Source organism: Phycodurus eques, chromosome 18 (genome assembly GCF_024500275.1).
Source record: "Phycodurus eques isolate BA_2022a chromosome 18, UOR_Pequ_1.1, whole genome shotgun sequence".
Lineage (NCBI taxonomy): Eukaryota > Metazoa > Chordata > Actinopteri > Syngnathiformes > Syngnathidae > Phycodurus > Phycodurus eques.
The window spans coordinates 7571689-7589005 of NC_084542.1; the positions used below are offsets into that span (position 1 = coordinate 7571689).

Here is a 17317-nt window from a genome sequence, read left to right on the forward strand (position 1 = left end):
CTGCTTCCTCATTGGCAGCAGGGATTTGTTTCCCTGTTGCATCATCTCTACCAGCGCATTAACTGCTAGTTTATTTAGATCTCGGTCGAAAGCCAAGAGTGCGAACAGAAGGTCGATTACAGGAATTTTCGTGCTGTTGTTGTCGGAAAGGGAATCAAGAAATTGTCTGTGTTTTGGAACCAAAGTATGAGCCGCTGGAACTCAATGGCAACTCATGCAGTCATCAGATAGCTGTTTGATGATTCACTGAGAAAGCCCTTTTCAATGTCACTATGGCTTATAACCTGAATATTGTTCCCCATCCCCTCTCCGCGTTGTGGGTTACGCAATGTGATGCTGAATGTGTATGGTAATCCATGTTCTCCCTCCCTCTCTCCAATGTGGCTGGAACAGGTTAAGCCGTAGAGGACTCTTGCCGGTTGTTGGAGGAAAAGATGTGCAATGGAATGGTAGCGTTACATACGAGAGCCCCTTCCTCCTTCTCCTCCTCCTCTCTAGCCCACAGGCTGGCCGCCTTCCCCACACTTCTCCTACTCTTCACTGTGCTGCCCCATGCCCGCGCATCAGGTAAGACGCACACAAAAACATGCTTACTCCCTACTTATCCTCTTACACAGTGCACATGGAATAAATTGCCATTTTAACCTGGTTCCACTGACTCGTTGAAGTTATGTTCCGCTCATTTTGCAGGCCAGGCAGATTAAATTGGCTTCCTTTTACCCTCGAGTTGCTCAGGTTGCTGTCCTGCACGTTCCATGGTTCTGTTCATCCCCTTAATGAATCACAACAGTTCCCTCAGCCATTGAGTGAGACATAAATAATTTACTGCAGTCATGTTGCTGTCATAAGTTTATAATCAGATGTTCATGTCCTCTGAGAGAGGTTTTAACAGAGCCAGCAAGTGTTAGTTTTTAGCCTGAACCAACCTTCATGTCAAGTTTTGTACTTCAGTGGGAGAAAAGTAGTTTATTCTTCATATTCAGTTGTTGTCCACTGGTTTGGTTTATGCTTAAAAGTCAAAATCTAATCTGATTTTGTCAAGGACTACACACTCGTTTACAACCAGTACATTGTTGACATTGCATACTTGGAAGCCTTTGCTTGTGCCAGCTTCCCGTTCACTTCAGCTCTCTGATGTTCCTCCTACACACATAAGCACACACCATCTGCAAATACAGACACGCACACACACAAAGCCAGCTCGTGAAATGTGCCAGATGTCCTTGCTGCCGCCGGGTTCAGGGCGACTATGTATGTGTTCATTTAAATGGGTTGGAGATGTAGTGTTTGCGTGTGAGGTGTGCTGGAAGTGTTAATAGGTTGACTTTCTTAAATAAATAAATGTGTTTTCGTGCGCATAGGTGTGTAAGCAACCAAGCAACACAATAGAAAAAGAGGAAGGTGGCACTGCTGATCCCCAGTGTATCGCCTGAATCGCCTCTATTATGTAACGCATGACTCGTGTTGAGCCGACAGGGGCTGTTCTGACGCTCACATTCAGGGTCCAATACACTGCCAAGCTAGTCCGTCTAAATGTATCTTTAAATCCGCAGGTCACGTGCAATGTGTGTGTGTGTGTCTCCATGTGTGTGTGTGTCTTTGTGTGTTTGTGTGTCTCTGTGTGTGTGTCTGTCTGTCTGTCTGTCTGTCTTGTCTGTCTGTGCTCAGCTGTTGGTGGTGCATCTGTTTGCTCACCAATGACACATTTCAAGCCTTAAATTTGTTTTTGATGAAATGTGATTTGTCAACTGGTTTAATACTATCTGAACCAAACTGCCTTTTTAATCATAAGTATCAGATTAGCATTCATTAGTTGTGGCTCTTGCTATTTAGTGTATATAGAAAATTATTTCTAATACGTAATAACATTTCTATCCCATAGTTGTAGTGTACACTCCAAAGACCAAAGCATTTAGCTAATGCATGTAATTATCAATTATGTGGGACAAGCTCCTTTATATCATACAGATTAGAGCAAAGCAGGCTATGTTTAAATATGTGGTTGTCACCTTGGGACACTCTGCTCTAAAGTCTCATTCCAACATGGTCATTTGATTGGAAACCCAAGGATCACATGGCAAGTGACGTTGGTTTTATTTTATTATTTTAGGCTGTTCATGCTTAAGCCTTGACACATTCAATGTACAATAGCAATATATATAACACAATAATACAGACCAACGTGAGGCCTCACTGTGCTTTATTTTTTTAATGGCCCAGTAATGTTAGATGCAAGGAGTTCCAAGTGAACATGAGCAATCTGGATGATGTTTTTAATGAAGGCCTCTATCTCAGTATACATAATTCACATAGGTACTCCCTTGATGGATTTCAGGGATGGAGATTGCTCTGGACATTTTCATGAATATGAAATTCCATCACTGCTGGCAAGCTTTTCCAGTCCCATACAAATCCAGCATGTGGTTTGAATAGAAATGGAGACTAAACTGTAAGATCATGCATTTACTTAAAGGAGCCACTTTTTTAATGTTAGGTTCTTCTTAAATATTTTTGTTTTTATCAGACAGGAAATAGGATGTCCATAAGGTTTATAAGTACTCTTTCTGTTTATGATTTGAGTAAATCCTGCAATATTAACGTGCCATGGTATCATCATCATTCAGGCAACATGCTAATAAATTAGCATTTAAATGTTCTCATTTAAAGGCTATTTACGCAAGATTTAGTAAAAAAAAAAAAAAAGGATACAACAATGTAAAAGCTAAGCTATTTACACAATATTTACTAAAAACGGATAAAACAATGTCCTTTTCGTCATTTGTCGAGAGCATTTTGGAGCCTAAAAATGCAAGCATTTTAAAAAGATCTTAGCATCGAAGATTGAGAAAGTGAAGGGATGTGTTCAGTCTCAACATACACAAATGTGTCACAATCAGTCGTCAATACTTAACAAAATCTTCATTCACGTCACATTTACAGCTGTTTATGCATGTCTTTGTGAACAGAGATCGTTTTTATCATGTTTGAACGTGACTATTTTTATTAGGTTTTTGTAGCGTAAACGTACCCTTAAAGTTCTTCTGTCTTACAACTGAGGTGAATCCATAGAACTAATGTCTTTCAGTTAGCCTTTGTGATTTGTGACACAGGAAGCAGGCATAGACAGTGAGTCAGAGCTGCAAGAATAAAGACTCAACTGGGTGAATCAGGTTTTATTCACATGATCGCAAGCCTTGTTTTATGCTGTAACAGCGTTATGTTTCAGGAGGCTCAAATATTTTCAATGGGTCCAGTTAAGTAGATAAACAATACCCCATGAATACCTGGCGTTACAGCTGTTTCTGCGAATATAATGGAGGACCAGAAGTCTCCCACAGACAGGCATGTGGACTCTCCGTGGCGCTAATATTTATATATATTCATGTGTGAGAACAGGAAATGGCTGTCCCTGGGCCTGAGCAAAACGTGTCGTCATAGGTCAAAGGGACGTTGGATCATAGCCTTTCCAATATCCTCCTGGATTTGTCTATTTTTTAGAAGAGCTTGTTATCATTATATGCTAGCCTATTAGGTACCTCTCACATTGGAGTACAGGGACAACCCAAAGATATAAGGTTCTTTCCTTGAATGTTGACTTGTTCATGGAAACACATGACAACTCCCTCTTCTGTTTAATAACACAGTAGTCCGCAGAGGCTCGCATAGAATTATTCCTTCAACTGCAGAAGAAATTATCTCAATGAGCCATGCTTTACTTCCTTAAAAAGCCAGTTTTTGAAACATATTCTACATGGTATCCAGACAAAAGGTTTTATGAATAATACACTTGGGTATCGGAGCATTCTTTCTTGCACACTCAAGGCTTGTGGCTCTTCTGAAGGTTGTTTTTACAAACAATGACGCCTTAGGACAATGGCTCCTGCGCAATTAACTGTGGATGATTATTCCCTGAAGTCCTGTTAGCCTGGCAGTTTGTAGGCATGCAGGAATAAGGCAGTATGTCGACAACTGGCCCCGCTCTGAAATGTGAGAACAAAGAGGGCTTTGAGGGGGGTGTTGGAAGCCACAGGCCAAACCACTGCAAGCTGTAGCTCCACTCGATCACCAGCCTGCAATTACCACTGCAGTGAACACCGTGCTGCCCTTACCCCCAAGATGTCTCTCTTGTTTTTCATTTCAACCATTATCCAGGTAAGAACAGGGACCCATTTGGGGCAGTCCTGTTCAATCCTTCAGCTTTTCCATCTCACTGTATGTGTGTGTTTATCACTTGAGCCATCATTCTTTGTTCTCACCCTGTGCCATTTAACAGCTTTCCCACCCAATCAAGCCCTAAAGTGAACATTCACCCACCTCGCTGGACAACAAAATGCTCCATGGAAGCAAAGAGCACAGTGTGGCGAGACATCACATACAGCATTCCATTCACTGAAAACAGTTGAGCAGATATCTCAATCACTGGTTGGAGATCCCGGATGGGCAGAGATATTGCTGGCTGTGCAGTTCTACCACTGCGACTGTTAACATAAAATGTCATTTTTATTTTCAGACCATAATTTATCACTTTTTAATGTGTCTGCAATCTTTTTTTACATTAAGGAAGCCAGTGGAGGTTATGCGGCATTAGTTAGTGTTAGCTAGTAAATTGTTTCTGGCGAACGATGTGTGGTTAAAGCACAAGGCAGTCATAATAATTTCCAATGGGTGTCATCTAAGGGATCAGCCTGCTGAGTAGAAGACATCCCTGACTAATGAGCTTCTATATATATCCCCCAGCTTCTCTCTTGTCTTCTTGCCTGCATTTGGTCTTTTATTTTTCAGGCTTGACATTGACAGTACATTTCGCGTTTGTCATTATTTTTTCTGTTTACTTGTGAGGATTTCGAACATATGAGTCTTGTTTGTGGGTTTCATGTTTCTGAATTTTGGATAAAAAACATTTAAGTTTTTAGTATTTAGACCTCCCATTTAGTGTGTCCTTCACAGGCCCACTGAAATAGCAAAGGTATGGACTTGGATCACCCTTTATGTCAACATTAGCAGCTTGTTCAAACAAGTTATCAGGCTTTGCAAGACACCAGACCCTGACACCAAATGCTTTAGACATCTACATTCTGTAAGGCATTGGGCAACTATAATGACGCATAGGCTACATCTGACTTTTCCTGCTGCCTGTAGGTGGTCTCATTCTTGATTGAATATTCTCCAACTGATCACAAAATTTCCCAAAATACACTCAATGATAAATATGCACAGTGTGTTAATAAGCACAGTAGTTAGAACTGCTAAGTGTCCAAAAAAATGCCCCAGTAAGCCCTAGTCGACCACAGTGCTCTTTACAACAATATGAATTAATTAATCCTTCCTTCTCTTAGTTTTTGTCTAGCATCAGCATTGTTGGAAGCTTTTATCATTAAAACGTGCCCACTCTTAAAGTTGAAGCCCTCCATAGTGCATAATGGCATAGTCAGATGACTGCACAGTGCACGTCGAGCAAACCACTCTTCTGACGGATTGATTACGAGCTGAGGAGAAGGGCTAGCCTGTACATGCGCTATCTTGCTGCATTTCTGCTGATTGCTGTCATGTGACACGGTGGTGTGCAGCTGATTCTCTTGAACTCACTGCTTTGCTACGCAAACTTCTCTAGCGTTGCTGCTTATTTGCTGTTTTTTGTGTGTACTAAATTTAATCTGATTCCAAATGAAAGAAGACTGCAGAAACCACATAAAAGTACCTAATAACTATCCATGATACTCTCCTTTTATAATATGCCTTGGAGGATAGGTTGGCCAGGTTTTTTTCTGACTGCACACCCCTCCTACCAATGGTATGTTGACTTATCATCTTCTAATACATCATCATCATCTAATGTGTGGTGTATGCAGAGCTGCCAAATGTTACGGAACGTCTGTATGTTGTTACGGAAATCACCGAATGCTGACTCGTTACGGCCGTAACACTGATTGTTCCGGATTTGGGGGTGGGGATCCAACATCCGACATTACCGGCTAGTATGGCGCTATGTCCAGCCACTGTGACGAAAATATCCTAAATTAGTTTGATGAAATAAACACTGTATTGTTTAAAATAGAGAGAGGAAAAAGCTGCTTTGTACATGCAATTGTTTTGGAGATATAAATGTAAAATAATTCACTGCCTCACAAAACGCCCCCTGAACCGGAAATGAATTAATCCATCACTGGAGACGTCATCTGAGGACAGGGTCAGGTTTAAAGTACATTATTTTTAATAATAAATATTTATAATATAAGATAACCTTTATTAGTCCCACAATGGGGAAATTTCCATCATATCAGTAGCAATAGTGGATATAGGAAATATAAATATATAACATAAATAGCATGCAAGAGAAGACATCTATACAAGTACATTCCCAAAATAGAACTCTACCCGGTAAACTATTGTCCATGCATAAACAATACAAATCTACTATTCCAATTCAAATCTATCAGCAATGTTTGTTTGCAAAATAGAGTGCAGAGTCTTAATTGGCTTTTGAGATCTGAATAATGTGATTTTATAGACTTTTTTTGTTTGTTTTTAAACCAATGTTGAAAACAGAATTGGTAAAGGCAAATTAATCCATAGACACAGATGTTTTTGACGATGGCATGTCTAAATATCACATACTTTGATTCAGGGTGCAACTGCCTGCACCATTACAAGGTTGATGCAATAAAAATATGAAAACAACAAATATTGAAGCCATAATTTAATAACAATTACGATTACAGAGTAATTGTGTTATGCAATTGAACAGTGTGCAGAATTATTTTTATTCTATTACAAGATATACTGCAATGACTCTCCTGTGGTAATGACAAAAGTTTGAAAATATGGAAATTCAGACAAATTTGGACAAATTGTTCTAGGAGTGAATTTCTATAGGTTGGCAGCTCTGTGAATACTAGTGTCTAGTTCTTGTCAGGCTGCCTTAATCAACATGTTTATGCACATGTATTTCCTTTACACATCTTGTGTATTTCCTGTTTCTATTACTTCCTGTTTAGTATTTGAGCTGTCAGCTCTCATGCCTCATTGTGAAGTCTATTTTATGGCGTGTTGTCTCAGTGTTCAACATTGCTAGCTTAAACCCATCTTATCTTGATTAGATCTAGCCATTTAAACAGAGATCCATCTTTTATACAACTTCATCTTTTAATCAGAAACCAGCGATGCAGGATATTGCCGCAACTACGCGCACTTTCACACAGTAAAATTCCATCCCCAACCACATAATTAAAGGTGTAACGTTGTACACCCGGTGTGACGCCTCTGTCAGGGCTGATACTATCTCAGAAAGGAGAAAATTGTAGTTGACTTCACCTGGCTGTGTGTGTGCATCTGAAGACTCCCCGATCTTGGTGTAGCAGGGGATGCAATGTAGTTAGTCTAACTCAGTCTTCTGCTCAAATGCTTGCCTTTCTGTTTCTGTCTGTCTTTGTTTGTCTTGGCTTGCTTCGCGTATGGTGTATCACACCCTTTCTTGATGAGCTTTTTGTGTTAAATAAAAATGAAAAATGTGGGGGGTTTTTTTAGGTTCAGAGAGGACAGGGATAGGTCACCACACTCACATACAGAAATTAAACTTTGTGTTTCTCTTTAATGTTTTTTTACCAGTCTTGGCATAAACCATATTCAAACATGCAGACAAAAAATATATATTGTGTCTGTCGGGTGGAATCATCGTATCTCCAAAATGACTACTTTTCTGGAAATCAAAAAATGGCATCTTGCCTGAGTTACGAAATACTGCATTGTTAAAGTAAGGTATACCTCATATTGGTGTCATGCACTGTTGTACACCATCAAATAAAATGCTGTCGTTGATTAGAATGTTACGGACATATCGTCATCACCTGTGCCATCAAAGTCAGCACTCACGCTGAGGCCCTGACAAGAGATGAGGCTTTAATACTTAACAAAAGCTAACAACTGTGGTTACGTCAACTTCCCATATTCAGTTGCAATGATCTAAGAGCCATGAGTAATGAAAAAGAACAATGAGCTAACTAGACTAGTGCAATAGGTGGAAATTAATCCAAGCACAGATTTACCTTTGTATCTGACAGGCTTCCTTCTGCAACAAAGTATTTCAGCTATCGATTTTTAAACAAAACAGGCCTGCTCAGATGTATCTAACCTAAATATTTTCACACGTCTTTCAATCTTGAGGTAACGTAATGCTCCCGCGGAGTCAAGAAGAGGTGAAATTTTATGACACTTATCCAACAGTTGAATTGCTCAACAGAGTAAATAGATCTCTCTCTCAAGCTATTTTCGACACTTTATACTGGTTAATAACTTGTAAAAATAATAATAATAATATATAAATAAATAACAGACAATGTGGCAACTGACGATTAGTATTTATTTGTGAAAAAATATTAAATAACCATATTTGGATATGCAAAGTTTAAGCCCGACAGCTACGGTATAAGATCTATGCATGCCGTCTTTCGTATTTACTGTAAGTATTGTACCTGTGCAGTGGAGGTCACATTAACATATTTTAGTTTAAGGAGCGTAAAAACTGATTGAAGTATTTTATACAAAGGCACAGGAAACATAAATCTATGTTTGTACAGCCATCGCCGATTGTTCTTCATCTACGTCTTAAGCAGACTTGTATTGGGACGTCCATGTCCAACTATGTCATCTGTGTGTATGTGTATATTATGTAATAATGGACGGATACTTTCGAGCCCTTAATGTTCAACTCACCTTTATTTAAAGAGCACTTTAAAAAGCCTTGGATAAGTCCTGCGCAGGGCTTAATTACATATGATCTTGGGTCCCACAAAGCTCATAATGTGAGATTCTGTCCAACATAAATGTTTCATTGGAAATAATGTTCTCCAAATATTTTGTTCATTATTCAGTGTTGTCAATGCTTGATTTATTAAAACAAAAAAGCGTTGATTGGCTTTCGTTTTAGAAGTCTGCACTTGTCTTGGAGATACAGTGAATAGGAGGGTTATGGTCTGAAGTGTTTTTAGGCTACAGTACTGATGGCAAATGGAAATACTAGTTATAAACGAGAATGTTAAGTCAATCGTCAAAGTGGCAACTATGTCAATTGTTGCACAGCTGGTGTCGTGAGTACTAAATAGAAAGTGTATACTACTCTAGTCAGTATATGGTGTGGCCTTCATTTGGCAGAAACACTTGTTGCTTGCTATTTGTTTAGCCTCTTGTCAGCAGTTGCTCTTTCAACGGCTAACAATCATTCAGCATTGCCACTGCAAACCCAACAGCTATGCCTTAACAGAGGGATGATGCAGAGTGGGGTGCAGTCATTTTGTTGTAAGTGGTCTCTCCCTCTTTAGAGCAGCATATTTATGTGCTGTTTATTACTCCATAAATGTAAAGGAAATTAACAGCTTAATAATGACTCATCCATTTAATAACACTGAATGTGCCGCACTGTTGGTTTTGGTCACCACATTGGACACATTTTAAAAAAAATATATATATATATATATATTTTTTTTTTTAAATTTAGTTTACAATTTCCAGATGTCATTTGGCTTGGATGGTCAAGGTGCCAGACTCCGATAATCGCGCTTTCACCTTCAGCAAATGTCCTCAACCCTTTGCCGGCTGGCAGAGTCTGCCTTCTGAAATGTGATCAGCTCACAGTTGTCACAGTTGCACTGACAGTCTGGGAGGGCGTGTGGTGTGCCTCAACACATGCACATGTGCAAAGGAGAGGGGTCCCCTACACTCTTTTGTTTTCCCCCTGTAAACTGAGAGTAAGGAATGTCTGCCTCCCAGCTGTCCTCAGTGGTGAGGATGATAGAAAAGCGTAGGGGGACTCACTGTTCCCCTTTATCCCATCTGTTCTTCAGGTCAGTGTGTGTATGCGCAGAGTGCGGTCACACAATAGTGCCCTCCTCCCCTTGCCCTGAAACCATTTGGCCTCGCATGCATATCCAGCCCTTCAAATGCAAAAAGTGTCTGTTGTTCTTTTGTGAGGAACGCTGCGCCCATCCCTCTGTAGGCCGGAACAATGGGATGTAATAACAGCACACGTGGCTGGCTTAAATGTATTGCAACACTACAGGGTGGATGACTGGGGAGTGGGGGATGATTTTTTTCCTGTTTAGAGACTTCCTTCTCCCTGGGTGGACGTATTGTGTGTGCACTTGCATCACCTACAAGGAGAACATTGGTTCTTTGGTAAACCACAGCTGTTTAACTGTTTCTGACCTTTTTATGTGGTGATCATAGGTATAAGTGACATCGTTAAACATTTCTGCTTATGATTGTTTGGTTAATACACAACACAGAATGAGTTATTACATGTGCTGTGGGACTACTTCAACCTACACTTGTTATGAACGTTGTATAAAAGGGCCAACTCCTCCATGATTGTCATGATGCCACCCCCCTTTTCCTCCATTGTAACCTAGTACAGATCAACCATATTTCTTGTAGAAGAGGTGGGTTCTGATCTTCCTCTTAGTGGTTCAGTCAGACATGATTTATCCCATTCTACATGTATCGTATTGTAATTTTTAAAACTAAAGACTACTGAACTCTAAGAAGCTTTATTTACGATAAAAAAAAATCTGTTTTTCTTATTTAATCCGGGGACCTTATTCTTTGTGTACTGTGCAGAACTCTAATTCCAAAATTTTGGCTAAAAATCCATTGGATTAGTAGGATAAACTGGCAAATCTAGAGATAAACAAAAATAACCTCATCCAAAACATGACAGATATTTCATCGAAAACAACCGCGGCTTTGGAGAGAGAACCCTTCAAAGGAACAAAAAAAAATACATATTTACAAGGCCAAAGAGAGCATCATCATCCCTGAGGTTTTAATCTTAATCCAACCCACACACAAATTCCCCTGATTCACAACACACACATTTATGGCCTATTGTTCAATAGAGCGTCGAAACAGCTGGTCACAGAAGTCATCAATATCTGATCTGCTTTAGAGCACTCACAGCTTGTAATAGAGGATAATTAGAATTTTAATTTGCCTTGCGGGGGAAAGACCGTTTTAAACCCTTCTCCTCCCCCCAACTGTGTTTTCCCCAATCCAACCCCCCTCCAACTCTGCGTAGGCTAGTGCCATTGGTAACAGATGGGGAAAGGGAGATATTCACAGCCAGGCAGGCACTTCAGAATAAATCGGGGGATTTTAACGCCTCCCCTCTGTACGTCTCCTCCGATGCCCTAAAGTGCAGGATGTTAGGGTTAGGAATCGTCCTCATGAGTGTTCTTGGTCTGATGGTTCTTTGTCCCTCATAACGTGTCCATCCAAACTGGCCATTAAAGCATTTTCCACCAAAAATGACGAGTTGGTTCCCAACCCCGGCCATTAAACTCACAAATCAACTGTCATCATTTACATGAAAGGGTTTGTGCACAAGTACAATTTATGTTTGGTAGCACAGCTATTATCCATTTTCTGTATCGCTTTTCCTGTTGAGGCTCACAGTAGGGGCTGGAGCCTGTCCTAGCCGACTAAACCCTCAACTGACCACAACTCAGTCGAAGGGAAATTCTAAATTCTGTTTATTATTGATGCCAACTCAAATGCACGAATGTTTGTGAACTGTGAAACTACTAATGGTCAGTCACATCCATTTCATGAGCATTTCTTTCATTTTTAAATTGAATTTCTCCTCCAATCCATTCTCTTGTTCATCAAGATGACATCAACCTTGTGGGAGAACATTTTGTGTTGAACTGTGACTCATTCCCTTCCGCATTGGAACAAGCCAGGGTGAAGTGGACTCGTATTGATTACCTTCCGCATTGGAACAAACCAGGGTGAAGTGGACTCGTATTGCTTAGTGTTTTCCCCTCTGTCTTTAAAGTCACTTTTCCATGGAAGGAAGAGACAGAGACTGGAATATATATTTACACCAATTGCAGGATGTTGTTGCTCCAGCATTTCAACCCACAGTGTGGTATGTAGTGTTGCTGGCTACCCATGAATCTCCCCTTTTTTCTGCAGTCGCTTCCTTGTTCTCCCAATCAATAAAGACACTCCAGCCCAATCTCGCTCTCTTTCTCTCTCTCTCTCTCTCTCTCTCTCTCTCTCTCTCTCTCTCTCTCTCTCTCTCTCCCTCTCTCCCTCCCTCTGCCCCTCATTGGATTTCTTTTTCTCCATTGTTTACTCTAGCGGCGGCACGGTGGACGACTGGTTAGAGTGTCTGCCTCACAATTCTGAGGACCGGGGTTCAATCCCCGGCCCCACCTGTGTGGAGTTTACATGTTCTCCCCGTGCCTGCGTGGGTTTTCTCCCACATCCCAAAAACATGTATGATAGGTTAATTGACAACTCTAAATTGCCCGTAGGTGTGAATGTGAGTGCAAATGGTTGTTTGTTTATATGTGCCCTGCGATTGACTGGCAACCAGTTCAGGGTGTACCCCGCCTCCTGCCCGATGATAGCTGGGATAGGCTCCAGCACGCCCGCGACCCTAGTGAGGAGAAGCGGCTCAGAAAATGGATGGATGGATGTTTACTCCAGATGCCACATTAATAATATCCATCCATTTTCTGTACTGCTTTATCCTCACAAGGGTTGCGGGCGTGCTGGAGCCTATCCCAGCTATCTTCAGGCAAGAGGCGGGGTACACCCTGAACTGGTCGCCAGCCAATCGCAGGGCACAAACAACCAACCATTCGTGGGAGGAAACCGGAGTGCCCGGAGAAAACCCACGCAGGCACGAGGAGAACATGCAAACTCCACACAGGCGGGACCGGGATTTCAACCCCAGTCCTAAGCACTGTAAGGCAGATTTGCTAACCAGTCGTCCACAGTGCCGCCACATTAATAGTCAATAAATTTAAAGTAGCTTTCTTTTTTGGTAATGAATAGAATTGATTCCCTGGAATCATGTAACCTCACCTCTTCACATGGTAGAAAGTAGGGTGGTAACAATTCTGTATCGAAAATGAAAATCGCGGTTCTCAAATTCACGAAACTGTGTCATCTTAAAAATGCATGATCGCACCACGCCCTTTCATCAGCGTGGCTGTACATGCCACATTCAACTAAGCTGTGTGTCACCTCTTTACATAGTTTTTTCAACCTGTCATTACAGACAGTGGCCACTGAGCTGCACAAGTGAGCGACAAATGAGGCAAATCACTGGTCGCAATGCCACACTGACTTACGATGCCAAATAATTAAAAACATGCTGGGGATTCCTCTCGTGCTAAAATATAAAAATAATATATATATATATATATATATATATATATATATATATATTTTTTTTTTTTTTTTTTTTTTTTATTCAATGTAATACAATGTAAGCTTAGATTGAGGATATATTTCCTCATTAAGCCTCCTCCAACTGCATGTCACGGGACTACTTTTTCCGGTAAGCGGCGCCCAGTGATCAAACCTGTGGCTACTGGCTAGCTAGACTACTAATCCAAGTTCAACTAACGATGCGAGGAGAGCAACAGTAAGAAACACGGCCAAAGTCAAGGAAAGTAAAGACTGAATCAATCACAATCACAGCTGATGGATGGACTAGATGTACTAGAGCCACATAGCCGCTCAACTGTGTGGCAGAAATACTGGAAGCAGCTGTGGCAATAGAAAAACACTGTAGAAAATTTGCAAGTAAAACGCCCTTGTTCCTCGTTCATTCGTGACCATGGACAATGCTAAAAACATTGGTAATGCTGTGGAAGTGGCTGGATGTGAGATGCTTCGCGCACTCTGTTAACCAGAGTGCTGGTCAGAGTGAGACAGTAAGAGAAGTTTTTTTTTTTTCTTTTTTACTTTTTTTCTGGTTTACAGCACAGACCGGAAGTCTCAGAGACTTCTTAGGGGGAAAATGTACAATCATGTATAACTAAGTGTTCTAAATAAATAGTCTTCCTTTTAGCCCCCCCAAAAAAAAAAATTAAGAAAAATCAAATGGGTCAGAAATTGTGATTCCTATCAAATCGTGATCTTGTTACTTGTTTTATCGTTACAGCCCTTGAACAAAGGCAACGCCTTTGTTAACTCTTTATTTTACAAGTGCAGTGCGATCGAATGGGGGAAAGAATCACTATACAGTGGCCACTAGGGTTGGGCATAGTTTGAATTTGAGCGATTCCGGTTCCTCATTTTGATTCCGGTTCCAAACGATTCTCGAATCCGATTATTTTAGGGGACAGGGTCAAAAACGTTTGCGTGGTTTAAATAAAGGATGTTCAAATTATGAACAACCATTTTCTTTGCAGCCCGTAGCATAGACTAAAATGAACATTTGACTCTGGGTTCTTTATTACCAGTACCAATCTCAAACCTATGAACTAAAAGGCAATGTGTGCGGAACTAACCCAATTGACTTAATATCCATTCATTTTTTTAATGTTTCAGCTAAAAGTTAAATATAGCATTGTTAAAATAGTTATTTGCGACAGTTTTATCACATCAAATGGTTTATATTATATACGCACCAGAACAAAGGATTTTGGCACGAAAAGTAACTTCACAGACACCGGTGAATTTTGAAAACTGAAGTAAACCTAGACTGCAAACAAAAAGAGTAATAAATGGAACCAAATACTATTAAGCGTAGATTCCTTTGCCTGCGCACCAATGAGGCACAAGGTTATGTTTCTGATACTGTGAGACAACGTTTATGTGAATTTTGTCCCAATTCATTGTGATGTAAAGTTTCTAGTTTGACCTTTGGTCAAGTTTTACCTCAGTGTTAAACTTTTTTTTCTGTCATCGGCTCTTGTGATGGTTTGAAGACTAAAGTAAACGCTAAAAACCATCAGTACAAATGTGCAACCCACCGTTTAACTTGTTAGCTTCCTCAATGTTGGTATAGATGTATTTTATTGTTTCCCTCACCCAATTTGACTTGTAGGCTGCGGCTTGGAGCGGGAGGGAGCACGTCAGACTTCTACACATCGTGAAAGCGTCCTTTGCACAATATAATCTTATTCCAAGTGTTGCACTGAGGTGACTGGTCATTTATTTTAACAACGTTAAGACACACTTGTTCACCACCGCTGTTGACACAAGCACGTCTTTGTGCGTGTTCTTTTTCATTGGTTTTCCCCACTTTCTTCTTCGGGGTCGGCGGACTGTAGAAAAATCGAAACTGGGAACTGAAATGTTTTAATTTTAACGATTCCAGGAGAACCAGAATGTTAGTCCCGGTTCCAATCAATTCTCGATGCCCAACTCTTATGGCCACCCGCCATTTGCGGGGGATAGGGACCGACCGCGAAGAGTGAAAACCTGCGGATAATTGGCGGCCGTTCTATTTGCATTTAGAAAATAAAAATTGTCTATTTCAACCCAAAGAAATTCTTGAAAAAGCCTTTTCCACCAAAAATGAGGAGTTGGTTCCCAACCCCAAAAAGAATTTGAAAAGTATTAGGGGGGAAAATCCAAAAAAATAATCTGTGAATAGGTGAATCCGCAAGTGCCAACCCACAAATATGGAGGGGTCCACTGTATTTACATTATTTGTACGTTTCCACAGATTAAACACACTCCAGAATGAAAACCTAAATGTTGCAACTTGCAAGGTTGCAAATATGAGTAGTACACACAAATTAAAGTCTAGCATAGCCGAATTTTAGATTCTTATGTTTCCAAATGGGTGTAGTCATTTAGGTTGAGCACTGTATGCAGGAAATTGCCATCTGCACTGTAGCGTTACAATTCACTTGAAGTGTGTACATTTTTATGAATTTATGTGATGTGGTCTCTTGGGCTAAATTGCCCAGTACTATAATGAGAATTGCTCCCCAGAGCCTCTGTATGAACAGCACAAGCTTTTCCTGGCATTAAAATGGAAGCTTGGCTGACTGAGCTTCTTAAGGACCACTAGTTTTAAAATGGATCCACATTTTCCTGGCTTCAGGGTTTGTTTCAACTGCACCCACTAACCTCGATGAAATGATCTGTGTGCCTGACTTACAGTTAAGCCCTGGGGAGTTAGCATTGTCGTCTTGTAATGCAGGACGCTCAAGCTACTGAAAGTTTATTTATCTTCTGATTAAAAATAATAATATTTTTTTCCCGTGTGCTATATTTAGAAGCTCTCAACTAAAACGGCTAGAGTTCTGTTAATAGCAAATAATGAATACTGAAATACATGAGCATTTCTTTTTTGTTTTTCAACAAGAGGTACATTTACATGTAGAATAGAGATTGTTCTGATTACTTTGAGTTTTGTTTGGAAGAACCAGCCCCCTGAGGCTCTTTTGTGTCCCCTGCAGACTCACAGCCTGGGGTCATCAATTCATCAGCTTTCCTCATCCCATTAGCACCCTCTGTCGTCTTCAGTGAGCGTTTAAGCATTACAACCTCATATTACTCAGGCCATAGTGGTGATGGATTGAATGAGAACCATTTATAACCCACGAATCTCAACATGTTTTGTAAGCTATCAGGTTATGTTTGAGGCTTATAGCATGTTTGTCTAAGATGATCGTTATGCACAGTACATGTGTAAGCAGATGATATCTATTTGTTTTGTTCCACTTACCATTTATTTTTAGTACACAAAGATAGCAAAATGAGACCCGAGAAGGACTCAGGAAATACAGTAAAGTGTGATGTGGGCCGGGGGCTCACGCTACATGTAATGTTTTCTTACAATCTTGCACTGCCAGTTTAGAGTCCAGTTTTTCCTCTGAGATGACAGGAAGTAGGGTGAATTGTTCTGGTAATAGTGCCTTTGAGTCTAAACATACCACCAAGACAAATGGTTGTTGTTGTTTCTATTAAATCGAAAGATATGAAACCTCTGATCTCGCATTTTTGTGAACTAAATTTTCTTTCTCAGCCAGCTGCTTTGTCTATTCTCCTCGCAGAAGAGTCAGATCTTTCACAGTGCAACTTAGTTTTTCTCTAGCTTTAATTTAGTCACAAACATCAAGCAGTTTCAGATGAGTAATAATAAAAGTAAAGTCATCCTGCTGTCGTGCCGTTTACACAGATGCTTGGATATCAAGTCGGACCTGCTCGACTAAGCAGGAGATTCGCAGCTCCAAATGTGTGTTTTTGTGCTTGTGCTTGTCTTCATTGGCAGGCACAGAGTCTCAGCTGCCACACAGCGTAGGAGATATTAGTGCATGCTACAGTGGAACAAACACTGTTTAATGCGCTATTCATCAAGTGAAACTATATATATAATATGGCGCTCCTTGTCACTTGAATCCACTCAAGGTACTTGAGGTCACAATGGCGCACAGCAGGGCGGTCTCCACCACACCTGCCATTTTGATACAGAGCCTCTCCCTTTGCAGTGTCAAATGCAGCCTAGATCCAAGGAACAATTCCCCTGAGCTGTAATTATCTGTTCCACCTGTCAACTTGACTGAGTTTC

At 40.5% G+C, this 17317-nt stretch overlaps 1 protein-coding gene across 1 annotated transcript in view; it reads left to right on the forward strand.

Annotated features, from left to right (window-relative positions):
• susd6 (sushi domain containing 6) overlaps positions 1–17317 on the forward strand; it is a 40397-nt gene that overhangs the window by 12998 nt on the left and 10082 nt on the right. The window contains exon 2 of the mRNA XM_061704088.1: positions 394–567. Coding sequence (XP_061560072.1) covers positions 435–567 — 133 coding nt within the window. The 5' untranslated portion in view covers positions 394–434. The remainder of the gene's footprint in view (positions 1–393; positions 568–17317) is intronic.